Here is a 27,984-nt window from a genome sequence, read left to right on the forward strand (position 1 = left end):
CGCTTTTGACAAAAGCTCTACATGCAAAAGCTCTCTTTCCTACCGCAATACCAAATAGACGCTTCGTGAATCCCGTTCCATTTGTGATTTAGGGCCGTTCGATTAGTAAGCTCATGGTGTCATGCGAAGCACTAGATAAATATCTATTTGGGTGTGCTTTACAGCTCTCGTCCACTTTCAAGATCGAATGGCTATGGATTCATGCAAATTAATTGGACAGCCACAATCAATCTAGATAAACGTTTTGAATTTTTCAAAATTCAAAAAATAATAATTATCTCGTATGCGCAATTACAAGTGAGCTCGCCTATCAATTATCCCATAAATGATCCAAACCATTGACCTTTAATACAATTTTAATCAATTCAATCACAACTGTTTATTTAACTTAACAAAGGTGCGTGCATAGTACCCTAAAAAAACTGTAAACGTGCGTTTTTAAGTTTATAGTGTTATTGGCATTTATTTTGCAATAACTATTAGTTAACAAATTTAAACACTACTTAAAAACTTAAATACTACTTAATACAATTTTTTTAAGGAATTTTTTAAACTAGTACCATATAATTTAATGTTTTTAAATAGCTTATTAAGTTGTTCATGTAAGTTATGTAACCATGTTAATTGAATAATTGTTACATGCTTCATATAGCATATACTTAGAGTATTAGACTATTAGTATTAAATATTAATAACTAAATATGTAGCATATATGTAATAACATATAATATAACAATAACAAATAGTGTTATTAAGTTAATATGTACACCATTAACAAATAACAATGTTTTTTTTTTTTTTTAAGAACAAATTGAAATCTTTATTGATAAACTATCAATCGAATAGGAGCATGATGCTCCCAAAATACAATACCATTAAGTTATTAACAAATAACAGTGTTAGACTCATAGACTGTTAGTTAATGAACTTAATTTCATAAATAAAAAATGTAATAATTAATAAAACTTCAATATACTAACTCCCTAGGTTACTAACTAAGTAACTAGTAGTCTATAATGTCTAGTTATTTTAGTGTTTTAAGTCTCCTAATCCTAATTAATATATCACTAAGACAAAAACAAGTAAGTAAGTAACATATATAGACTATAGTTCATAAACATAGTTACATACTAAATTTAAAATTTGTAATTAATATATCATATATCATATATGTAATAATTTATAATCAACTTTGTATATAATGTTTCATGTTTGCAAATTTGTAATAATTTCAAATCATATATTAGAGCACTAGCAGCAGCTTCCCTTTGATTTCCTTAAGTTTAAGGAACAAAACTACTTTTTATTTCCTTATGAAAATATATTTTACAATAGCTTTCCTTACATTTTCCTATACTATTAAAATATTATTTCTTTACAAAATACAAGTTCTCTACAAAATACATTTTCCTCACTTTTTTCACAAAATCTTAGCACAATCTCGATAAGCGCCAAATATTGCACATTCAAGCCATATGTTAATTCTTTAGTGTTGTTATCCTTTTGCGTTGTTTTCATGTTTTCAGGTTCTTAGGGAGAATACAAGAAATTTCATTGAATTTGGGCTTAAAACATGATTTTTTGAGATACTGATGCTAAAGAAGTGGGATAGAGCACAAATCAGTCCACGTGCGTAAGTGGGCTCGAGCACACCACAAGTGAGCTCAAGCGCACTCGTTCTGAAAAGTTTGGAAGATGCTGAAATTGATAAGGAAAGCTTTTTTAGATCTCCCAATCCGACTAGGAGACTGAATTATGGTTTTTTTGGGATTCCTAAGGCTTTTAGGGTTTGTTTTACTCCCTATAAATATGCATAGCTTTGAAGAAAAGTGCGCTTAGTTTTAGACAGAAAATATCTTCTTGGAGACTTGAAGAGTTGAAGAGAAGAAGAACATGGCAGGAGGCCATTATAGCACCACCATGAGCGGCTAAACTCGTAATAAGGTGTTGATGTAACCCTTTCCAAGTAACAATGGTCTAATTGTATTTTTAAATTAGGAATTTTCTACATGTATGATGGTTGTATAACTTAGAGATTTGGTTTTAAAGTTTATAATCAATCATTATGAAATTCTTCTCTTATCTTAAAAAGCTTTTTATCTTGATTGAACTCAATCCATCATATTTTCTGTGATTATATGAATGATTGTTATACAACGGTTTTAACAGACATATAATCAATACGGGTTTGATAGGCCATGCTTAGGGAATGCGAATTACTCTACACCCTAGCTTAGTGTAATTTAGGTAGACAATTCGTACGACCCGAAAATGAGTTATGCTTATCTCTTAATTGCGTGTAACTAATTAAGTGATTTGATAGTCCATAACTAGGGAAGATGGACCGTACCGCATCTAGAGGTTAGGTAGACAGTCCGTGCCAACCAAAGATGGATTATACTTATTTATTAATTATGATATTTTCTTGATTAATCGAGTGAGACGAGCCTTATATCATGCATAGTATAAATTTTCCTTGTTAATTTATGATTGACTATTGTTATGCGGTTAGTGGTGAAATCAACCCATATTCTTTCTCTCATTATTACTATTTATCTATAATTTTATGTATTTATTTTTATGAAACAAAAACAAATAAACTTTCTTTAAATTGAGTTACTTTCAATCTTGACAAGTGATGATTGCCAAATATTGTATATTTAAGCTCATTAATTTGCATATGTTAATTCCTTAGCATTGTTATTTGTTTGATATTATTTTGTTTTAGTGTTTTCAGGTTCCGAAGGAAAGATGCAATTAATTTCATTAATTTTGAGCTTAAAGCACACGTTGAGAAGACCTAGAAGATATGATTAAGCTTAACCAATCATAATAGATGACCTATATGATTTGGTCAAGTTTAATCAAATCAAGGAAATGATTAAATCGGAATTTCTCTAATTGGAGTTAAAATCGGATTGGATTCAAATTTGGATTCTGCACACGTTTGAGTATTTTTGACCATAACTTTCCACTCAAATATCAGATTGAGGAGAAACTAGTGGCATTGGAAAGCTAACTCAAAATGATACAAATTATTGTGAAATACAATTTTCCTAATTAGAACGTTTGCTATACCAAAATCGTTTCGAAATAAAATAACACAAATCTGGATAAATCCTATTCCGATTTGTGCTAGGATTGCTTCTTAATTTGACTAGGATTGAAGTACAGTTTTTCTGGGATTCCTAGGGCTTCTAGGGTTTTTTTTACATCCTACAAAAATAGATCCCTAAGCTTCAAGAAAAGGATGTTGGAAAGAGGTGAAAAAAAGGAGGTTGGAAGGAGGGGAGAGGCCGAAGACAGAGGGCACACCAAAATTCTCTTTAGTTTAATTTTTAGTGTTTATTTTCATAGTTATGTGTAGCTAATTTCTCAACTAAGGTTGATGATGAAGCCTCACCGATGTAGAGCAACTATACTTTCATGTAAGTTAATATTTTCCAAATATATGAGCTTTGATATTTTAATTATTCTACTTCAGTTCAATTAGTGAGATGATTCTTGGATATGAGTTCAATCATGTTTTTCTCATGATTTGAGATATTTTCTATTAATTGATTTGCTTGGGTTTCATTTATCTAAACATTGGATATTCATTGCATTTCGTTCTACGAATACATTTGATGATTTTGTTTAAATTAGATGTCTTTTGTGATTTGTTTCAATGGTACATTTGATGATTTAATTTAAATTTGATATCTTTTGTGATTTGTTCTAAGGACGAATTCATTAAATGATTTAATTAATTCTTTGAAGCAAAGTAGAACATACATAAGGTTTTTATATTGAGAATTTCGGATATATTGATGACTATGAGAATATGTTGCTATGATTTAGTGGGTGTTAATTCCAAAACCTTAGTGCTTTATCTTTTGATTAATTTCACTTTATTTTTTATTAAAAAATCACTCACCTTTCATAAACAAAATTCCCTATGGATTCAACCTCGCACTTGCATCCCTATATTGCAAAACGATTCGTGCACTTGCGAGTACATTAAAATTTCACAATAACAAGCTTAATAACAACACATGTGCAATCCTTGAGGTTCGACACCCTCAATATAGCCTTATCCTATAAGAATTCATTCTATTGCGAGTGTTTATTTTTATTATTGATATTTTTGCACACAAAAAGACCTCATCAACAATCCCCAATTAAAGACAAAAAAAAAGAAAAAAAGAAACAAGAGAGAGGAAAGATAAATGATTATATTAAAATAATGTATAGGGAACCACCTACACATTTAGAAATACGGTAGCAACCCTTAAGAGTTGGTTAAATATAGGGAATTGATGTAAGTAGATTTTTGTAGTTTTTTTTTTTTTGAAATTTCCCCTAAACATAGGGAAGGGAATAATATATAGGGCATCTTCTACTAGTGCTCTCATATATGTAATAATTAATATGTTAAATTGTTATAATTAAATTATAATAACTTGTATATAATGTCACACACTATTAACTAGCAAAAAGTAACATAATTAGTATCTAACTAGTTACATATTAACTAGCTTTGTAATTACTTATACCATATATTCCTATTTTTATGTTTTGTAATTTAGTATATATTAAGGGTTAAATACCTTATTCCCCCATGTGGTTTAACTTCTTTACTTTTTGTCCCCTAAAGTTTACTTTTTATCACATGAGGTACTTCTAGTTTGCCTAAAGACAAAGATGGTATTTTGGTTTAAATTCCATCCAAAATTTGACAGAACGCCATGTCAACACTAATAACAAATTGACACGTGTCCATATAATTAATTAAAAATAATAATTTTTTTTTAAAATTAAAAACATTAACAAATTATATTTAAAACAAAAAAAAGTTTGGGGGTGGCTGTAGCTGCCCCCTTGGCCATTTGGCCACCCCCCACAGCCCATGGGGATGGTTCGGCCTCCTCCATTCCAATTTTTATATTTAATTAAATAAAATTTTTTAATGTTTTTAATTTAAATTTTTTTAATTAATTATATAGACACATGTCAATTTGTTACTAGTGCTGACGTGGCATTCCATCAAATTTTGGATGAAATTTAGATCGAGGTACCATCTCCGTCTTTAGGCAAACAAGAAGTACCTCTTATGATAAAAAGTACACCAAAGAGAGCAAAAAATAAAGAAGTAAAATCAGAGAGGGGAATAAGGTATTTAGTCCTAAGTATTAACTAAGTTATTAAATTATAAAATTAAGTTATAATATAATGTTATTTATACCCTTAATTAATTAATTGTATACACATTAAATCTATGATTAATGACATAGTCCATAAACATAGTTACATATTAAATATCGATTCAATGATTCATATATCATATATTATATATGTAATAATTTATATACTTATATAGTTATATGATTGTATGATTATGGGTCAATCCATCAATGCTAATTGTCAACTTATATGATCCTATCATTGGTATAATGAATCTATGATCAGCACATGTGATCTAAATTCAAATTGTTAAAGTTTTTAGTTGTAAATTGTGATTAGTTTTTAGTATATTGATTAGTGATTACAATTTATAAAACACACACATAAATGACATCACATTGTGGTGCGAGGGGGTCGGGTCAGGTCGGGCGATAAACAGGTCAAGCTTGTGAGCCTTAAACAAGTCGGGCAATAAACGGGTCGAGCTCGCTAGCCCTAAGCGAGTCGGGTAATAAATGGGTCGAGAGTGCAATCCCTAAACAAGCCAGCAAGTTGGGCGATTCGCGAGTTGAACTCACGAGCTTTATACGAGTTGAGTGAGCCAGGCGATTCACGAGTTTAACGAGTCGAACTCACGAGTCCTTGTCGATTTTAATCGAGCGAGCCGGATATGTATAACTAGTTAATCGAGTAGGTTTTAATAGTAACGAGCGAGCTTCCACAACGTCGAGCTTGAGTTCAAGTCTAGCTTAACCAAACAGATATCGACCGTGTATCGGCTTGTTTACAACCCTATATGCAAGATGCAAGGAGTTTGACATATATCTTATCCGTGGATATCAAGCAAGCGAGGTAAATTATTTTAAGGAAAAAGAAAAAAAATTATCACACGTATAAAGTGAGATTTATAAAAATTTGGGGTTCAATTTAATCAAAGAAAGCTGATTTCAGGCTATTTCGCCTCTCAAAGCAGAATAAACCCTGTTTTTTTGGCAAAACCCTCCCCCGTCCCTCTCGGTCTCCATGGCTGTGGACAGGGAAAAGCTTCAAGAAGAATCTCCCGTTCTCCGTTTCTACAGAATTATTCTCGGTTGGGACTACTTCCGCCTCCTCAAGGAGTCCTTGGTAATCCCCCTTTCTCTCTCTGTGGTTGTGCGTGTTTGAGTGTTTCTTCTGTAAATAAGTTTTTGTTTGTGGGATAATATTGTAATGCAGAAAAATAAAGGAAAAGTTGGCGATGGAGCTTCTTCGGGGCTGAGGGAGGTGAAGGACACGTACAAGGACGTTGATGATTATATCTCAACTTTTGAGCCACTTATATTCGAGGAAGTCAAAGCTCAGATTACTCAGAAGAGAGATGAAGAAGAGGGTATTTTTCTATCTTCCCTTTTCTTTCTGTTTGGTTCCCGGTATATTTTCTGAGAAGCATTATGACGTTGAATTCTTAGTATTACTTCTGAGTTGTGCTATATAGTATAGCACATTGGTCCCGGAGGTCATTGCATCCCTTTTCCCTTGGAATTTATCACAATTAGATGGAGTACTGATTGTAATATTTATTTATTTATGTTTCTATATAGTGTTTGGCTTTGGAATATTACCCAGAAATTTTTTCATATCTCGCACTCTCTCTCTCTCTCTCTCTCTCTCTCTCTCTCTCTCTCTCTATCTATCTATTATTAGTCTTTTGTTTCTTTCTATATCCCTCAATTTCTCTATGACAAAATGGTCATGTTACTTTTACTTTTATGCTCTTTTTATATGTTTTTGAGGTATGGAATGTGACCCTGATAGCAATGCACATACAATCGAACTCTCTATCTTTCAGTTCTGAAGTATTTGCATTTGGCATTACAGTGACACAATGGCATAGCAGGCTGGTGGTGGAATGCAATGAGGTTGATGGATTTCACTTGCCCGCGGTCACTTATGCGGCTGATGACACGGAGGAATCAATATCACAGAATGATCTGTTACTTCTTTCAAAAGAAAATGTAAATGCAATCTGATAATTTTGTTCGACTTCTCTCGCTCTACATGCATTCTTAACATACAATTCTTGAGGATTTCTTTTTCTCTGGTGGTTTTATTTTGCTTTTATCTCGTAGTGTTAGTGATTTTCTCTCTTCCTCATTCTAATTATTAGCTTTATTTTGAATTTTTCTGTGTTCTTTTCAATTCTTTTTTCTTTATTTACTTGCTTTCCAGTTGCTTTTCTTTTTTTTTCTTGTAAAAACACAATTGGGAAACACTTTTTGGGTGTATATTATGCCACGCTTTGTTTCCTAGCAAATTTTGGAAAAAAAGGAAAATTATTTCGAGTTTCTTTTTCTGCAGCAGTTCGACTAGTTGGCCCTATTAAGATTATGATACGTAAATCAAGATAACAAGATCATTCAAAATAATTGTTTTTTCCCCTATTTTCCTGTTGGTCCTTGGAAACCAAAAGGAATCCTTATAAAAAAATATATGAATTTGGTTTATGTTGCTTGGGTTTCTTATTGCTTGGAATGTGTTGCTTATTGCAGTTCCAAGGGGGTACAAGAATGCCAACAACATATGCATTTGCATTGGTGGAGAATTGCCAGAGTAATTCTTTTAGGCTTAGAATGTATTTAGCTGGAGAAGCCGAGCATTCAAATACAGATGTAGTTAAATCTTGTCAGAGGCTACTAAGTATGCAAAATCTTATTACTTCACCTACTAGTGAAGTGGATAAACTCTTTTACAGTCTAAAGGTAACATTTTCTCCATGAAGTTAGAGTTATTCTTTGAGATCAGCTATATATGCTTTTGTTTATTTTACAGAGATTCTCTTTCTTTATCTTTTTTTTTTTTTTTTAAAAAAAAAAAAATTGTAAAATGTTCAAATTTGAATCCAGCAGAAGAAACCGTTTAAGTTTAAGGGAAATACTGTTTATTATTTCTTGTCCATTTCCCTATCCCTTCCCCCCCCCTTTTTTTTTTTTAAATGACTTTTTTTTTTTTTTTTTTTTTTTAAAATATTAGCCCAAGCATGTTATAATTTTTTTATTTGAACCATAATTCTGATTGTTATCTCTTTGAAATTGTCTCCATGATTAAAATGAAAGAATGGTGTACGTCAATGTGTGATCACTAGATTGCCTCTCTGTTGCAAAGATGTTTTTAGAGAAGTGTTGGCAAGCATCTGAAATTAAATTTATATTCTTAGTGTTGTGGGTGTTGCTCAGAAGTGTCAAACTTGAAGGAGGATTTGAAACCTTTAAATTGTGGATTATGTTTGTCACTTATCAAAAAATAAATAATTGTGGATTATGTTGGTGTTTGTAGTTTTGGTAAGCTTAGAAGTAAAAGTTTCAATCAAAGAGGAGAGAGGGTAGGGCTTGATATGTGGAAGTTTTTTTTTTTTTTTTTTGGCAAATTGAATAGGGTTTGTGCTGCACGTAAGGTAGCAATATTGGAAAGTTCTTTGTATTTTAACTCGCAATTCTTATCTCAGCAGATTCTGTCATGTGGCATAAGTATGTCATGGAAACTAAGTGTGATATCTTTAAACAATTTCATTGTTATGAATGTATTACTATGATCAGTACGGGATTCACCAATTAAGTGCCAACCTTTTTAGAGTGAGTCGCTTAGCAATTTATGGTATGATTAAGCCTCTTGAGAAGGATGAGGCAGGAGAAATGCTTATGTTCTAGTGCTTGGGGTAGTACCAATTTATGCAGTTTGAGTTGATGCTTATATTGTGGTTACTAGTATCTTCTATATGGAGGATCACAAGTATTACATGGTTACTCATATTATGCGGAATTTGAATCATGCAGTAATTACCTGATATGGGATCTTGTGATAGTGATACAATTGACAGCTGAGCATTTGAATGTGTAATATATGTCATGTATGTATTTTGACTCAGGAATGAAGTTTGGCTGATATCAAGTTTGGAACCTAAACTGTTTAATGATATCTTGATTACTTATAAAAAAAGTGTTTGGAATGTAAACAGCTTCACCTTTAGTGTATAACTTTAATCCTCTTATTTTCCATGGCATAGAAATGTTTGGAATATGGAGATTTGTTCTTTCCTTTCTATGATCTGGTTTTTAGCATTCCACTAAGACATGATTATTGGAGGAAGATTCTGAGGTAAGTCTTAATGATTAACTCTCTTGTTCGTATAAAAAATTGTAGTCTTAGTTTCCACGGGTTTTTGAGAACATTAGTCTTTATTGCTGAGCTAGTCGAATGACTTAACCATACCTACATGGCCTAGGCCTGCTAATCGTCTCTTGGTTGCTAATACTCGATTAATAGCTCCATGGCGAAAAAGTCTGTGATACTGTCAGACTTGGAGAAGCAAAAACTATGTAGCCGTAGGGAAAGCCTGAACACGCTTTTGGGTGAAGGGCAAGACGGGTAACAGAGAAAGAGTTAGGGAATGCTTGGTTTAGTCTTGCTTTTTTGGCATGCTATGGAAGTTCCATTGGCAGTGTGTTTATTCAGACAATAACAGGATTTTATAGAGGACCACACTATGATCTTTGCTGGCTTACAGTTAATTTTTTATGCAGAACCAAGCGTCTAGTATGAAATTGACTATTTGAAAGTCATGGGCAACGATTACTGCTGATAGGAATTGGGTCTTTGGATGCCCTTGCTTGATGTAGCTTGTTAATTGTAATAATAATGGAGGGGAAAATTCTATTTTTGGAACAAACAGTGATATAAGAATTGATGAGAATTGTATTACTTAAAGAGAAATGCTAAAGGTACTAAATATTTTACTAATAGAGGCTTACTAACCTGATGTGTAGCTCATTCATTGGAGAAAAACAAAACAGTTAATTCAGAAAAATGTAACGAGTATCAGTGAATGAGCTACACATCAGGTTAGTAAGCCTCTGTTAGTAAAAGCTTTAGCACCCCTAGCATTTTTCTTAATTAAAACCAGGCATAATTATTGCTTTGGTAATTTGAAATTACGTTTAATTGATAGCATAGATCTTTAGTAATGTTGTACAAGGCTGATATTTAGTTCAGAGTCACATGCACACTGATCATAATAATGATCAAAATGCTCTTGGTATTCTTTGTGGCAACTGTTCAGCTTGTTGCTTAGGGACATCTAAATATTTTGAGCTGCTTTTATCTTATTAATGAGGCAAATAAGATCTTATTTCTCGTTATACATATCCAATCAAGATAACCATTGAACCATACTATATCCAATATGAAGACACGATTTTGTTTGTTTTCATCCTAGCTTGTGAACTTGTAAGTTCTCAACTAATGAACGAATACATCTTGCAGATCTGCAGTTTATCAACTATTGCTCGTGAATATGTGGCTCTATGGTCGATTGGCTCTCTTCCTTTTAAGGATTTAATATTATCGGCCGCTGAAAAGAATATTGGTTGTGAAAACCAGGGTTGGAAAATTTCTAAATCCCTGGAGGAATATGTAAAACTCAATCATAATGAAACCCAACAAGAAGCCATACAGGTAACTTTCTTCTCATATTTTTTATGATTATCAACTGCTTTATTTTCCGGATCAAATTGTACTTATATATGATTGCTACTACCCTTATACGGTGTGGCTTATATGTTGCAACGACCCATAATCATAGTGTTTAACAACCCCCCCCGCGCCCCGCCTCCCCTTTCATGCTGTTCTGATTATTATTTTGTTCAACGCTTGAGGAATATGCTTATTTTGTTACTTTAATGAATGTCATTGCCTGTTGCAGGCTGGTCTAGCACGTAAAGCTTTTGTTCTGATACAGGTTCGTGTTGTGTTGTCTTAAGCTTCTTCTAGATCTATTTACAACATGCTTTTCCTTTGTTGTCTGCTTCTTCTATACTTGAAACAATCTTCTATAATTTTCCTAGTTCATATTTAAACTATTCGTTAAGCATGTAATAAAGGATAGGACGAAAACCTCCAACTTTGAGCTCTTTAATTGGGTTAAAGTTTCATTGGTAGATTTGTAGAGGGTCATTATGATGCAAAAGGCAAAGCATGGAATATTGGTCTATGGGGCTATTAGTATTTAATTTTATATTCTATTTAATTTTCAAGAGTTAAAGGCTTTTTAGTAATTCAATAAGGGTGTTGCCCTAGGGTTTAGCTGTTAGTCTTTTTGGTAATTTAATACATGTGTGTTGCCTTTTGATAAGTAATGCACGACATGTTGGTCTATAGGTTTATTATGATTTAATATATATATTAATTTTCAAGAGTCAAGGGTATTTTAGTAATTTAATAAATGGCCGTTGCCATAGATTATTTTTGGTATTTGGTAACTCAATTAATGGGCATTGTTTTAGATTATTTTTGGTAATTCAGTTAATGGGTATTGCGTTGGTGTTTAGTTATTTTTTTTGGTAATTTAATAAATGGGTATTGCCTTAGGGTTTAGCAGTTAGTCTATTTAAGCGAGTTTTGTATTCCAATGGAGGCAAACTTGATGAAATAAGAAATAAAAAAAAAGAAAAAAGAATTGATTCTTCTCTGCTCTCTCTTTCTCTTCCCCATAGCTTCTTCCATCTTTTTTGCTCTTCTCCCACTTTCTCTTCCCCAAGCTTCTCTCTTTCTCTCCTGTTAGCTTCTATCTTTCTCTCTTTTCTCCCCCTTTCTCTTCCCCTGGCTTCTCTTCTCTCTTTCTCTACCTTTATCTCCTTGTTTCTCTTTAGTATCTCTCATCTTTTAGCTTCCTTCTCCTCTCTTTGCTGAAATTTTGCTTTGTGATTTCGTAACTATTGTGGTCCGGCATCAAATTTGGTATCGGTGCCTAACCTGATTGTTTCACACATCGTGCTACCCTAATTGGGCCAACACCATGACCCCCACCATTCAGCACAACTGCTGTCCGCCATCCCAAGCCTCTCCACTACTGGCCAAATCAAACTGTAGAACCCACCAACTTCTAGACACCCAAGCCATTCAAAAAATAAATTTGAAAAACCCCAACCACCCCACGCTACTGTGTTGCTGCCACCCAACAACTAGGGGTGTATAAGCGGGAATGTTATTAACCACTAATAACTACAATCGCATAACTACATAACTGCCTAGGCTGGTTACGGTTGGCAAAAGTGGTCAATAACTGCTAACTGGTTTACAATATATTATTATTATTATTATTATTATTTTGATAAGTAATATCAATGTATTAAAAGCGCAGGGGGCGTAACCCATGTACACAGGAAGTATAAAAAGAGCCCACATATACAAGCTTTTAAACTGAAAATGAAGCACATAAATCTAGGAATTCCGCAAGCGTTGAGACTTGCGAAGAATGCCACAATACTCTCCATGAGAAATGTGTTTAGAGCACCCTTTTCTTCAACTCTATAAGTCCAAGTTCACGATCCTCAAAACTCCGTGCATTCCTTTTTCTCCATAAGCACCACATTACACACAAAGGAGTCATTCTCCAGATTTGCAGAACTGTATGATTACCCCTTTGGCCTCTCCAACTTCCCAAGCATTCCTTCATCTTACCTAGCATCACCCACGTAACACCAAACAGCTGAAAAACCATGTTCCATACCTCTATAGCAACTTCACAATGCAATAATAAATGATCAATAGATTCACCACTCTTCTTGCACATACAGCACCACTCCGTCACTATAATGTTCTTCTTGCGTAAATTGTCTAACGTTAATATTTTCCCCATCACCGCCATCCACACGAAAAAAGCCACTCTCAGAGGAGCTTTACTCTTCCAAATAATCTTCCTAGGGCCATCCACCGGTTCTGAATTAACCTTTACCTTATAGAATGACTTCACCTCAAAATTCTTTCCCTTCGAAGGATTCCAACAAATTTTATGCACCCCACCATGCCTTACCTATTGCGAATATAGCAATTCGAAAAATCGCGAAACCTCTTCCAATTCCCAATCATGAACATGTCGAATAAACATTACATTCCAATGAATAACACCATTTACTGTATCCATATTCTCCTCCACCCATGCCTCCTTTGCACATGCTATATTGAACAAAGCGGGAAACACAGTCTTCAATGGTAACTCCCCACACCACACATCCTGCCAAAACAACACTCGAGAACTGTTTCCTAACTCAAACCACACATGATACTTAAAATTATCCCACCCTCTTCAAATACATTTCCACACTCCCACCCCATAAGGTCCCCCTACATCCTTGGAGCACCAACCGCCCCTCATCGTATCATATTTAACCTCAACTAATTTCCTCCACCAAGCATCTCCCTCATTGGCAAACCTCCACAACCATTTACCTAACAAAGCTCGATTGAACTGAATCAAATTCCTTACCCCTAATCCCTCCGCCTCCTTTGGCATGCAAACCTTGAACCAGTTTACCAAATGAAACTTGAATTCGTCACCTACACCTCCCCACAAGAAATTTCTTTGTATTTTTTCTATACGTTTCGCCACTCTCACTGGGATCTGAAACATAGATAAATAGTACGTGGGTATGTTAGAAAGCGTACTTTTAATCATCGTTAGTCTACCACCCTTGGATAAATACATCGCTTCCACCCTACCAACTTAGTCTCCATCTTCTCAATGACATTATTCCATCTAGATGGATCCTTATAATAAGCACTCAAAGGTAATCCCAAATACGTAAACGACATTGATTCCACTCCACACCCAAGTATACTTGACAAACCTTCCACATCTCCCACCTCGCATATAGGAGCAATCACAGACTTTGACAAAGTTATTTTCAACCCCGAAACCGCTTCAAAACACAGCAGCAAACATCTCAAATTACGAAGTTGTTCCACCACAAAAAATAAGAGTGTCATCTGCGAATAATAAGTGCGACACTTCCATTACTTCAGAATGCCGCGAACCCATCGTAAATCCAGACATAAGCTCTCTCTCCGCCGTTGCATTCATCATCCTGCTAAACGCCCTCATCACCATCACAAATAATAAAGCGGACAAAGGATCCCCTTGTCTTACTCCTCGAGAGCTACTATAGAAATTTGCAGGCGTTCCATTAATGAGCACAGAGAAACGTACCGTAGAGACACAATGATGAATCCAACCTCTCCACCTTTCCCTGAAACCGCATCTCTCTAACATGTATAATAAAAAGTCCCAGTTGACATGATCATAAGCCTTCTCCAAATCCAACTTGCAAATAAGACCTGGTCCCCCAGATCGAATCCGGCTATCCACACATTCATTCGCCATTAAAATAGAGTCCAAATTTGCCTACTTGGTATAAACGCGTTTTGTGTATGTGACACCAGCTTCCCAAACACTGAGTTCAACCGACTAATCAAAACCTTCGAAATTATTTATACACCCACTTACAAGACTAATAGGGCGAAAATCCTTGATCTCCACCGCTCCAGCTTTCTTTGGAATAAGCGCAACAAATGTAGCATTAATATTCTTCTCAAATTTTCCGCTCTCATGAAATTCCTTGAAAACCGCCATCATGTCCTCCTTGACTACCTCCCAACATTTCTGAAAGAACGCCATAGTAAAGCCATCAGGTCTGGGTGCTTTGTTGCCCTTCAACTTCCTCACCACCTCCAAAACTTCTTCTTCTTCAAAATCTTGCTTCATCTACAATCTCTCCCCTTCATCAATAGAATTAATATTTTTCATCATTGGAGCTAAAAGCCTGGTTGGTTTCCCCTGATATTGTCCTGAATACAGTGTTTTATAAAAATGCACAATATGATCCTGTATAACTGCTGGATCCTCGGTCCTGCTCCCACACACCATCATGGCAGCAACCGTGTTATTTCACCTATGCGAGTTGGCCAACCTATTAAAGAACTTCGTATTCCGATCGCCCTCTTTCAACCACAATGCCCTAGATTTCTGCCTCCAACTCACCTCTTCTTGAAAAAGCGTCCTCTCTAGGTTTTGAGAGCATTCATTTCGCTTAATTATCTCCTCCTCCATTAAATCTCTACTTTCTACAATGCTATCCAACACACCCAATTCCTCCTCCAACTCCTTTTTGCGTTTTCCTATGTCTCCAAACACCTCCACATTCCATTTTTTGAGATCACCTTTTAGAGCTTTCAACTTTCGAGCCAACACATAAATAAGAGTCCCACCATCTCTTAACTTGCTCCACGAAACCCTCCGCTTGTAAACACATATTCTCAAACCTATAAGATATTCGACCCCTTCTTCCCGTTTCACACTCCAATATCACTGGAAAGTGGTTCGATAGTACCCTAGGCAGCCTTTTCTGACATACATCTGGAAAATATTCCTCCCAATCTGTAGATATCAAGAATCTATCAATTTTGGACCTTGCATGCCGATTAGACCATGTGATCCACCCCCTACCATTGGAAGATTGATAAGCCCCTGCTCAAAAATAAAATCAGCAAAATCAATCATTTCTTGCGTATGTCTGGAAGAACGTAATTGTTCTCCAGGGTGTCGAACTACATTAAAATCCCCTCCCACACACCATGGCTTGTCCCACACATTCATTAAACCGCCCAGTTCATCCCATAGGTTGCTTCTAACACCGTCATCATTTGGCCCATAAACACCAGCAAAAGCCCACTCAAAATTGTTTGTAACACTTCTGAAAACGCAGGCTACTACAAATCTCCCTACACATTCCTCAATCTTCTCCACCACTCACCTATCCCACATTAATAATATACCTCCGGAGGCACCCGTAGATCCCAAGTATGTCCAATCAACATAAGTACACCCCCACACACTCCGAATCACCTCATTATTAATGACCTCCATTTTTGTCTCCTGCAAACACACAATATCCGCCTTCCACTCTCGTAACCTTCTTCTAATCTTCATTCTTTTCGCAGGCTCATTCGTACCTCTCACATTCCACGAAATTATTTTTGGCTTCATTAACAATATTTGCCAGCCCTCCCTTTTCCACTCACTTTTGATGATCCCTTCACATCATAGTTCACCGTGCATTCCAACCGCTTTAATTCATGACTTCCTCTATTCCCCGATTTGTCACTTCCTTGTTGACCACTACCCACTCTCTTGTTAGCTCCATTGGCCTCAATTGCAGTAAACAAAGCCAGCAAATCCTCCTCATGCCCATCACATATTAGTCCCACATCATGACAAAATTCTAAAACCCTCTCTAACACCCAATCTAGAGACATTGATTGAGCTCCTCCTGCTCCCATAATGGCCAATGGTGGAATATCTAACATCGCTGTCCCCCCCCATCTCATCTAATGTGCCAACAAGCTAACAACTCTGCCCATGTGACATCAAAAAGGGAAAATAACACTCCATAAAGCTTGTGCCACCTCACAGTGAAGGAGAAGATGATTGACAGACTCGCCACATTGCTTACACATACAACACCATTCTACCATAACGATACCTCTTTTACGCAAGTTATCCAAAGTCAGAATCTTTCCAAGACTCGCTGTCCACACAAAGAAACTGACTCTCAATGGAACTTTTATTTTCCATATACTCCACAGGAAAGAGGAAGCTAGTACATCTGTTCCTGAAGAAGAAAGCATGCAAAAAAAAGACCTTACCTCAAAAGATATTTTGTTGGAAGGAGTCCACCGCATGCAATCCATCCCCCCATACAACTACGAAAGGCATATAACTTTGGAATTTGGAATGAAAGAAATGCTAGATGTTTTGAAAATTCCACTAGGACCATAGAGGAATTGACTCATTTCTTCTTCTGTACTCTTTACTCTTGGACGGTCGCTTGGCTAGCTCCTTTAGTGATTAGTTTCTCTGATTTTCTTTTTCATTTCTCTCCCTCCTAGGCGCTCTCTGTTTATACTTCCCGTGTATATGGGTTGCGCCCCTTTGCGCTCTTTTATATCATCATTACTTATCAAAAAAATTTTTTCCAAAAAAAGCCATCACCACCTCTACTTCCCAATCTTGGACAGCTCGTAAGAAAGGAACATTCCACTGTATAACACCATTGGATAGCTGCATATGATCCCTAACCCCCCATGCCTCCTTATTACTCACAATTCGAAATAATTCAGGAAAAGCTTCCTTCAAGTCGCACCGGAGGTGAGGTTGGTACTGTAGGTGATGCGGTCGAAGTTGGGCTGGATGGGTTTCTTCCGGGTTCCAGTTCGCAGAGGTTTAACAGTACAATTGGGCCGTGCTCCACTGCCATATCTGTGGTTAACGGTCTGACCAAATCCCAAAAATGGCAGATTGAGTGGATTAGGGAAAAGTTAAAGGACGGTGAAGAGTTAGAGGACGAAGATCGTTTGGGGCTTTTAATGAACATGGAAGAGGATCTTTGGTGGGAAAATAAGGTAGCTCACGAGGAGGGGCGGTTGGAGGGCGATGAGGAGGAGGATCGAAAGGTAGCGTGGCTAAATGAGGTGAAAGAGGATCTTAGTATAACAATCTGGTGGCCTGGGACTAAGGGCAAGACTATTCCGTTGTAGTGCCTTGGTCTGGGTGTTCTTGTGGGGTTGCTTGTGGGCTAGTTTGGTTTGGTTTTGTAATTTGCGGGTATTTTTGGGGGAGCTTTGTGTGAGTAGGGGTAGTTTCGGGTTCAAAGTGCCTTGGTCTCTTCAGACTCTTGGGTTTTTTTGTTTGGGTATTTTTGTGGGCTTTTGCTGGTTTCCTTTGTATACTTTGTGTACTTAGCAATGCTTGCGCCTTTTTGATATATATAACAATTACTTAGCAAAAAAAAAAAAAAGGGGCTGATCCCCGCCCCAAGTATCGTACCAAAACCTAATGTGGGAGCCATCTCCTACTCCAAAGCGAATAAATCTCGAGAAAACTCCTCACCCTCTCCAAATATGTTTCCACACGCCAACTCCATAAGGACCCTCCACCACCTTGGTACACCAACCGCCATTCATGCACCCATGCTTGACCTCAACAACCAATCTCCAATATGCCTTCCTTTCCATAGCATATTGCCATAACCATTTACCCAATAAAGTGAGATTGAAATTGCGCAAGTTCCGAATTCCCAAACCACCACCTTGCATGGGAGAGCAAATTTGAGCCCATTTCACTAAATGGAACTTAGGCTCCTCATTGAGACCACCCCATAGGAAATCTCGTTGTAGGGATAAGGTTCTCCATTCTGTTCGCCACACTCACAGGAATAGGGAAGAGCGACAAGAAATATGTAGGAAGTTTAGACAAAGTGCTTTTAATTAGTGTGAGCTTCCCACCCTTTGATAGATACATTATTTTCCAACCCGCCAATTTCCTTCCCATCTTCTCGATAATATCATTCCAAATGGAGGTACTTGTAGGGCGCCCCCAGAGGAAGACTCAAATATTTCATAGGTAATCCTGCCTATCAACATCCACCACCTCACCAATTGGAACAATCTCAAACTTTGGCAAGTTAATTTTTAACCTCGAGACAACTTCAAAGCATAGAAAAAGACAATGCAGATTTCTGAGTTGATCCTCATTGGCTCCACAAATTTCTTGAGCAAATGTTTTCAACCTTTCCACATTTCAAAACTCAAGGTCGAGTTTTCTCCAACCAAGAGAGAATGATGCAAAAGGCGAAGCACGAAATATTGGTCTATGGGGTTATTAGTATTTAATTTTATATTTTATTTAATTTTCAAGTGTCACAGGTGTTTTAGAAATCCAATAAATGGCGTTGCCCTAGATTATTTTGGGTACTTCAATAAATGGTTGTTGCCCTAGGTTTAGTTAGTCATTTTGGTAATTTAATAAATGGGCATTGCCGTAGTGTTTAGTGGTTAGTCTATTTAAGTGTGTTTTGCATTCCAATGCGGGCAAACTTGATGGAATAAAAAAAATGAAGAATTGATTCTTCTCTCTCCTCTTTCCCCTTTCCTCTCTCTTTCTCTTCCCCATAGCTTCTTTCTCTTTCTCTCTTTTCTCCCCCTTTCTCTTCCTCAGGCTTTCCTCTTTCTCTCCCCTTAGCTTCTTCATTCTATTCTCTATCCTCTTTTAGCTATTCTCCTCTTTGCCTTAATTTTACTGTGTGGTTTTGCTTATCAAAATTTTGCTGTGTGATTTTTATAACTATCGTGCTCTGGCATTAGATTAGGGTTCAGTAACATTGAGTCTTGGGGATAATATTAGGTTTGAGTTATAAGTTTATATGGACAATTTAAGATCAAATAAAATATAAGTTTTTTCAGAAGAAAGAAGAGTAAAGTGAAACTTTAAAGTTGGAGAGAGAGGGAAAGCTGACGCTGAAAATAGATATCAAGAGATAAGCCAGCCTGATGTTTTAACCCTAGTCATTGAAATTAATCTAATTCTAACCATCTATAAAACCTTAATTAGAAGGATGGTAGAAGACCTAATGCACCCTTGCTAATAATTAGAAGACTCACTAAAGGATGAATGTTCCAAATGATTATCATGGAAATTCATTCTTGACCAAAATAGTAGTTAAGAAGTCGTTGGAAGATTTTCAACAGTATTTTTGTAATTTTCGGAATTTATGAAGGTGGGATTTTATTTCGTTGATATTAGGTACTTATAATGTTTTCGTAATCAATTTTTATATTTTCTTTTTATTCCAAAGTATTTAAGGAGAGCATCCTGTCTTGCCTGACCCAAAAAATAGCAGTTCTTTCTCTGATACCAAGACTATTTTTTGTTTGCCAATTTTTGGTTTGGTTAAACTATGTTAATATACTGTAAAATGTGGATCTGATCCTGTGCTTCTTTTTAGGGGCCCCCAGGAACAGGAAAAACAAAGACTATAATTGGGCTTCTAAGTGCCATTTTGCATGCTTCTCCAGCAAGAGTGCTCTCCAAGTAAAAATATGCGCCCCCCCCACAAAATGGGCTATGTCATGTATCTAAATTTCATTCCATGGTTCATATATACTTCTGTTTTCTTTTTTTGTGTAGGGGTGAATTGCTTGAAATAAAGCATAGGACGGAACTACCCATGCAGGAAAAGTATGTGTCATTGCTAACCCAATTCTTCATTTTGATGATTTTCAGTTTTTTTTTTTTTTTTAATTACTTGACCATAGATATTTTGGATGGCTTTATTTAATTATGTCTTCTTCACGTTTATCGTTCTCATCTATGTTTACCATTTATATATATGTAATGCAAAAATTCTATATGGTTTGGGGAAAGATACTATGTCTCAATTGTCATTGTTCTTGATTCAAGCTGCTTCTGTTTTCTGTTGCAACTAAAATGTTTTAAGAATCAAAAGTGCTTAAGACTATTGAACAACTCTATTAACAAGTGAAAGATGTATACTTTAGAAAAAAGGGATTGTGGATTTCAATGACATAAATTTCCAAACATGTCAAATTGTAAAATCTCTAGTCATCTCTTTTTTATTTTATTTATATTTTATTTATTATTTTTTTTTAAGGTGACTAGTTTTACTATAGAGAACTAAAAGCAAATTGAAAAGCTTTTTTGACAAGTAATTAAATCTTATTAAAAATGCAGAGGGGCACAACCCTATACATTTCTATGCAAGTCTCTTCATTCAAGACCATCTTAGAGAAAATTCTGGCGGTGGTACAAATCTTTTTGAGGATTTTATGATACAATTCAAATTCTAGGTTCGAGTGTCTAAGGCTTCGTTTGGCAACAGGGTTGTCCTAGACCCTGTTCACCTTTTGACTAGTTGACCATCCAATTTTGAACTTTTAACATCAATATTTCAGCTTCTTTGACCATATTGCCCTTATTTTTCTCTGGACACTTTTTGTGTTTTTTTCCCCGTTTGGTTGTCTAGAAAATCGGGGAAGGGAAATGTTTGGAAATTGGGATTTTGGATCCTTTATAGCTGATTTTACGGTTATTTCTGCTGTGTGTAGGATTTTTTTTTTTTTGATAAGTAATGTATTATAAATAAAAAAAAAGCGCAAAGCGCCTCTAAGTACACAATAATTGTACAAAGGAACCCAACCAAACACCCTAACAAACCAAAAACCCAGAAAAACCCCATCAAACCAAACACCCCACCAACAAGGTATACAAGAGACCCAACCAAAACCCAAGAAAAGCCCTAGTGCATCTCAGGTGGAACCCTAGTGCACCTCAGGGGGAAATGAAAAAGCATTTTTCGACCCCAAAAATCCCCGCCGACGCCGGCCCTTCACCGGAGAGATGGAGCAATCCAGATTATTGAGCTCCCTCAACCCCTTAACCTTAGAAGCAGAAGCTTCAACCTTAGGAGCAGAAACTTCAACCTCAGCAAGCAGGTCCTTGTTCTTATGCAGCTGTTTTGCGACCTTATCCTTCACCCTCCGAGTATAAAACAGTTGGGACGTGGATATAGAGGAGTAAATGGGAGTACCACTCTCTGTCATGTGAGGAAACGGACGGCTAAGACTCCTCCCCATCTCCGCCGCCCCATCGAGAACGGAAGTAGTCGAGAGAGAAGTGCAGCACTGTGACGAGAGCAAGGAGGTAGCAGCAGGGGAATGAAGACCCAGCTCAGCCACCCCAAAGGATGGCGAGACAGTAGAGCCTACTTGGACCTCCACCGGCACAGAGGGAACCGGAACAGGGTCCTTTCCCTTAGAGGACAAAGAAGAATCCTTCAACACCACCGGAGAGGGAGAGACAGCTCTCGGACCAAAAAACCCACGACGAAACAAACCTTTCACCGGAGAAGAAGGACGAACAACCAGAACCTCCCCCCCCGAAAAAGGAACCTCCCTATCCCTGCAAAGAGGGCTCGCCGGAGAGTCCACCTCCCAAGGAACAGAGAAGGCCTCCTTGAGAATAGAAAGACGAGCCGAATCAGACATCTCCGAAGACACAGTCGCACCCAGGCAGGCTTCAGGCATCGCAGAAAGAGAACCCTCCCAGTCCCTGCGCACCGTGCTCGCTGGTAAATCCTCCGCAGAAAGGAAAGAAACAGCCCCCTGAGAGGACCCGTTATCGGCAGACCCATCAATCTCGCCCAAAACTCGCACCGGAGAGAGAGAGACCTCCGCCGGGGAAGACCCATCGCCGGAATCCAAACCGGAAACCTGCAAACTCAAAGAAGACTTAGCCAACGGCTCCAACAACTCGTCAGAGACCAGAGGAATCCCCGGAGAAGGCACCAAGAGCGACGCACACGCAGAAACAGACTCCAGAGGTAAAGAAAACGAGACTAAGCCCAGCTCCGAACCCGGAACCGAGTTTTGGTTTGGATCCGAGTAATCCGGATCCAAGTATTGAACCGGATCCAAATTTTGACCCAATCCCACTTCAGAGACCGACCCGGAAACACAACCCAAAGCAGAATTTGATAGGCCCAAAAAACGAGCCCGTTTACTCCTGCGAATGGGCTTTGAGACAACCCCAGCACGGACCCGGTCCAACTTACGTTGGATTTGCCCTAGAAGCCTCAACAACCCACTAATGCCGATCTTGCCCTTCTTCTTCTTCCTCAAACTCACTGACCCAGCCGCCTCCGCCAGAGGAGAGGGCAAGCTCTCCAACGCAGAGCAATCCACGGCAGAACGCAACCCCATACCGTCATACTCCGAATCTGAGCAAAACGACCTCGGAAGCAAATCGAGAGACCTCGAGTACTCAACTGCTCTCGCCTCGACGCTCGGAGAAGATCGAAGGACATCCACGAAAGACCTCCCGGAGTCGACCCCTAAAGAAGGAACATCCATGAGAAACCCCGCCGAAGATGGAACCCCAAACTCCGCCGTACCATCCAACTTGATCTGGGCCGCCAACAGTTGCCGAAGCTCTCCCGCAAAACGCCACCAGCCCCTCCCAAAGCGTCCCTCCGGAAGCCAAATGACTCCCTTACGACCACCCTCAGCCAACACCGATACCTCCAAGAACCTACCGGCCTTATTACCTCCCCCGTGGACCATCGTGGCCTTATCACCCTCACGGTAAGATTTGGCAATTTCTTCCTTCACCTGAACCTGAATCGCCGCTTCCACCGTTTCCACCAACCACGACGAACACCGAATGCTTGCGAAAATATACCCCATGAATCCTTTTCTCCTTTCCTCCAGACGAAGGTTAGGACACCCAACCTTTGCCGAGAGGCAGAAGGTTTTAGCTTCAAAAGAGAAGCTGCGTTCCATAACTAGTGCGCCGAACCCTAACGCGCAGCACCAGCCGCGCCACCGCTCGCGGAAATTCAACTTTCAAAAATTCAAATTTTGAAATTCATCCGAGTCTAGAGAGAGCGAGAGAGACATTCTAGAGAGAGGTTCAAGCTGCGTTCCATTACAGTACTCGAGAAACATTTTTCATTCATTTTTCAAGCTGTGTAGGATTTTAAAGTAGTTTCATTCATTTTTCACTGATTCTCTAGGCAAATAGTTAGGGTTTTATATTTTGGGCGTCCCCCCTGCGCTAGCTTCATGTCCATCAAAGTAATCGGGGATTACAAAAAAGAAGAAAATGTTGGCCCAGGTAAAACTTACCGAGAAACAAAAATCAAGAAAAACCCAAAGATCTAGGCACAAAAATGGAATTACCCATAATCGCAGAACAACAACACAAAAATATCATTCAAAGAATCACAACTCCTCTGCAAAACCTCAGAAAAACTAACCCACGGCCACAACAATCAACACACAGAAAAATTTCAATGAAAAGACAAAGAATGGAAAAGAAAAGGTGCCTCGTAGTCCTGGCCTTTGAAGACATGGCAGTGAAAGAATGTGAAATTCATAGCTATGAGCTTGGAAACCTTCTTTCAAATACCCAAGAAACAAAGTAGGCGGTGAACAAAAAAATAGAACAGAGCTAGCGGAGAGAGTGTGGAGAGGGCGAGAGGCTGTGAGAGCAGAGAGTGAGAATGTGAAATTCACGGCTGTGAGAAGACAGGGAGAGGAAAGAAAGTGAGGGAGATGGAGGGTAATCGAGAGTGCTGGAAAACAAAAAGAAAAAAAGTGAAGGCTAATATGGTAATTCTACTAAGAGTTATTTTATTAAATACACATATATCGAAAATCTACAGTATCTAGGCTGGCCCAACACCTTTGCCAAACACCCCCTAACTTCTGCGTTCTTCTGTAATCTGATTTCCTGCATTATGGTTCTTTAAAAACCACAAAAAAATGAAAAGGAAAAAAATTGTTTTAATTACTTTTTAACCTGTAAGACTACTTTTCTTGAACCTTCATCATGATAATTCTTATTCCAAGCAGAGGGTGGCTATATGTGGACCTCCTTTTATTATTTTTTCTTGTATTCTAATATTTGTCAATAAGGGCTATGTTTAATAACCTGTTAAAAAATCTTTTCTCTTTTCAAACACTGAAACACACTTTTCAAAACATAATTACCAAACGAAACACTTTGCAAAAAAAAAAGAAAAGAAAAATGCAATGCACTTTCAAGAAACAAAACACAAAAGCACTTTTTAGATAACTTCACACACCTTCTTATAGGAATATTTTGAGAAAACACATGCTTTTTTTTTTAAGGTATGGAGGCAAACTTGTTATTTACTAACAAAAAAAAATTGCTGCGTGGCTACCCTCAACGGAAGAAAGGGGCTGGCTGCACGGCCATCCCAATAGGGTAATGGGGGTGTCCTAGCAGTGACCCTCAACATGATAGAGGGGGTGGCCACGCTGCCACCCCCGGCGGATGGACCCTTGAATGTTTTTTTTTTGTTAATTTGAAAACACATCTTAGATTTTTTTCTTTTCAGAAACACTAAAAATTTACCGAACAATCTTCTTTTGTAGACCCCATAGACAACACTTTTCAAATGTTGCCCCTACAAAAAACATTGATCAATTTTCACCTCTTCAAAAACTCTTTTAATAAACAGTAGAAAAAACACTTTTTAAGAAGTTTACCGAAGGTGGGGCTTGGAGCTTAAATTTTGAACATTGGAGACTAAACTTTGAACATCACAGCAAGGATGAATCCTCTAGTGTCGATGCATGTGTTTTAATAAGGTACCTCACTAAATTGTAGCGTTGCTTTATTTTGCAGATACAATCACTGGGCACGTGCTTCTCCATGGCTAACTAGTAGTAATCCTAGAGATAACATAATGCCAATTGATGGTGACAATGGTTTTTTTCCTACCACAGGAAATGAGTTGGTAAGTTTTAGACTGTCGCTTGTACTATTGTGATCTTGAAGAATCATATCTTGTGATCTTGAAGAATCATATCTTTTAACTTTAGTGTATTATGCAGAAACCAGAAGTAGTCAATTCTAGTCGTAAATATCGTGTACGTGTGCTTGTATGTGCCCCATCCAATTCTGCTCTTGATGAGATTGTCCTGCGCGTTTTAAACACAGGTACAGTTTCTTTTTTCGTTCACATTTGCATATATCGGCTTTCCATAATTCAGCCATCTTTGTTGTGATATATACTGGATGCAGTTTTATTATATTCCTGTACTTAACTTATTTTAGTTTGTACAACTCTTTCATTGGTTTCATCATTCTCTGTGGAACAAAAGTAGGATGCAAAAGAATATCAGGAGTAGGTGTCCTGGATGTGGACAGTGTCAAATCCTGAAAGTATGAATACAAACGTCTAGTTGTCTGGTGCTGATTTGATTCTGACTAGCTATAATGGAAAAGCAGCAAGTTGGGTTGAAACACTTGGGAAAAGAAATAAAGGGGAGAATATAGTTACCCCCTCAAACTGACACCGGTTTTGCAAAGACACCATCAAACTACCATTTGTAATACTTGACCCCTCAAACTACCATTTTGTTGCAAAAGAGCCCACTCATTAGCTATTGCCATTAAAATTGATGGAAAATAGTGACTTACATGTGCATATATTAGACATCCAAATTATACCGGTTTCGGGGGTGGTCAACCATCCCTTAAACTTTTGGGGTGGACGTCAACCCCTTGAACATTGAGGGAGTGGGTGATTACCCCCTGAAGGCGTTTGAGGATAGCCGAACTGAAGTTGATGGATGATCAACCACCCCAAAAAACTATTGGAGTGGTCACCTCTTGTTTTGTGGGTGGTCAAATAACCTCTCAATTTGGTCATCTTAGAAAACTCTAGGGGTGGTTGACCACGGGGGCATTTGGCACAGAAGGTGGCCGCTCCATGTGCTTTTGAGGATGTGAACAACCCCTTAGTCTTGAATGGGTGTTTGGCTAACCCCAAAAGCCTTCAGGGGCAGTCGACCACCCCACTTTTTCTCTTTTTTTTTTTTTAAAAAAATAAAATAAAATAAAAAATTTGTTGCATTTTAATAATCGAGATAATTTGGACAAAGCAAGTCTAAAATATTTATATGTAAGTTGTGTACGCCATTTTCCAACTATTTTAACACCAACATTTAACAGGGGCCAAATTGCAACGAATTGTAGTTTGATGGGGCCAAGTGTCACAAATTGTACTTATCAAAAAAAGTGTCACAAATTGGTTGGTTAGGGGTGTCGTTGCAAATAGTAGTGTAGGAAAATTTGGGTATTTCGTTCCAAAATATGCTCGTGTAGGTCATGTTCTCCATTTTCATCTATTTTAACGGCAACAACTAACGGAGCCCTTTTGCAACAAAATGCTAATTTGAGGGTAAGTGTCACAAATGGTGTCTTTCCAAAATGGGTGTCAGTTTGATGGAGGTAGGCATATTTTCCCCAAAATTAAACAAAGCAAGACCCAGATATTAGAGTGATTTACACTATGTTTGAATATTGAATTAATGGGAGGATGAGACCTGTGGAAGGAAAGTGGAGAGAGGATAGGATAGAAAATCATTTCCTTTGTTTGGTAATTTAAAGGATGGAAAAGAAGAGATAAAGAGAAAGTGTTTGTTATTTTCCTTGTTTCCCTTGTACCTCTTTCGTACACCATTGCAGTAGATGAGGGTAAATGGGTAATGGTAAATAAGCCATAAGTTAATATGATATCCTTTCCTTAGAACTTGAAAGACAATCTTCCTCCATTTCCTTTCCCCTACCAACTTTCATCCCGTATACAACAAAAAGGTTATGAAATTTAAAAGAGGTCTTCCAATGGGGGGACTGCTTGTACTGCTGTCTAGATAAAGTGAGGACCCTGTGGAAAAGCCAAGTCAATAAAGAGCAGGATTTGAGTGAACCAGAGCAATTACACTGAATGTCTTTATCTAGCCTTAAGTCAAGTAGTCAGTTGTCATTGTTCCTGAGTGCGGCCAGTTGCGAGTATTGGCGTGTTGGGGGGTTGAGATGCATTAGTAGTGCATCTTTTCTTTCAGTTGTGTGAGTAAAGACTGCCTTTAGTCCTCCTACGGCAGGAAACATAGTAGCAACTTACTATTGAGGGGCATCACTCCCTTAAGCCAAAGTACGCCATGTTCATTTCAGTGGGCCCGACAGGGGAGATGCATCCCTTTGTTAATTTAGTTAAGGGTAGCCGTGTTTGGTTAGGTAGATGTGGGGAAAGAGTAGTGCTTTATTAATAACCATGGTCATTCAGTTTTAAACTAGTGTAAAAGTTGGTAATTCTACTTTCTAGTATAGTCATTAGTTCTGCAGCTCTGGGAGAGAATTCCATGATTCAAAAATGGGTAGAGTCAATGGAGAATGCTGCTTTAAAAAGAAACTAATAAAGAGAAAAATAATTCCATGAACTAGGAGTCCAAATGCCCAAACCGATCTCTCATTTAGCGAAAGCTACCTGTCTCATTTTGCTGAAGCTCTGCCAGTATAGCACGGTGCTCCTTTTGAGCGTCTTTCTCTATATTTGTGAACCACTTCCAATGGCTCACCATTCATAGCTTGATTAGAGCAACTCGACTTTCTTCGCAGCTTTTGAGCTCCTTCGGCTCGGGATCAAGGTTGCTCATAGATGAGGAGTCCAGGACTTCAGGCTGTTGACAGGTATCGCACTTGCCTGGACATATGGCGTCCTAGGTGCCAAAAAGTTGGTATTCAGTTTTGATGAGTTTTATACTGAAATGAGTGGTTGTTGGCCTTTT

General features: G+C 37.7%; 1 protein-coding gene across 4 annotated transcripts in view; it reads left to right on the top strand.

Annotated features, from left to right (window-relative positions):
- The first annotated feature begins 6,109 nt into the window (after positions 1–6,109).
- LOC132167011 (probable helicase MAGATAMA 3) overlaps positions 6,110–27,984 on the top strand; it is a 32,618-nt gene continuing 10,743 nt past the window's right edge. For 3 of the 4 annotated variants that reach the window (XM_059577900.1, XM_059577899.1, XM_059577902.1), the window contains exons 1-10: positions 6,110–6,288; positions 6,379–6,532; positions 7,021–7,157; positions 7,692–7,901; positions 10,459–10,650; positions 10,898–10,933; positions 19,812–19,897; positions 19,994–20,044; positions 25,037–25,148; positions 25,234–25,351. In XM_059577900.1, coding sequence (XP_059433883.1) covers positions 6,187–6,288; positions 6,379–6,532; positions 7,021–7,157; positions 7,692–7,901; positions 10,459–10,650; positions 10,898–10,933; positions 19,812–19,897; positions 19,994–20,044; positions 25,037–25,148; positions 25,234–25,351 — 1,198 coding nt within the window. In that variant the 5' untranslated portion in view covers positions 6,110–6,186. The remainder of the gene's footprint in view (positions 6,289–6,378; positions 6,533–7,020; positions 7,158–7,691; positions 7,902–10,458; positions 10,651–10,897; positions 10,934–19,811; positions 19,898–19,993; positions 20,045–25,036; positions 25,149–25,233; positions 25,352–27,984) is intronic. The other variant, XM_059577903.1, reaches the window with a different exon arrangement.

This window comes from Corylus avellana, chromosome ca1 (assembly GCF_901000735.1).
Source record: "Corylus avellana chromosome ca1, CavTom2PMs-1.0".
NCBI lineage: Eukaryota > Viridiplantae > Streptophyta > Magnoliopsida > Fagales > Betulaceae > Corylus > Corylus avellana.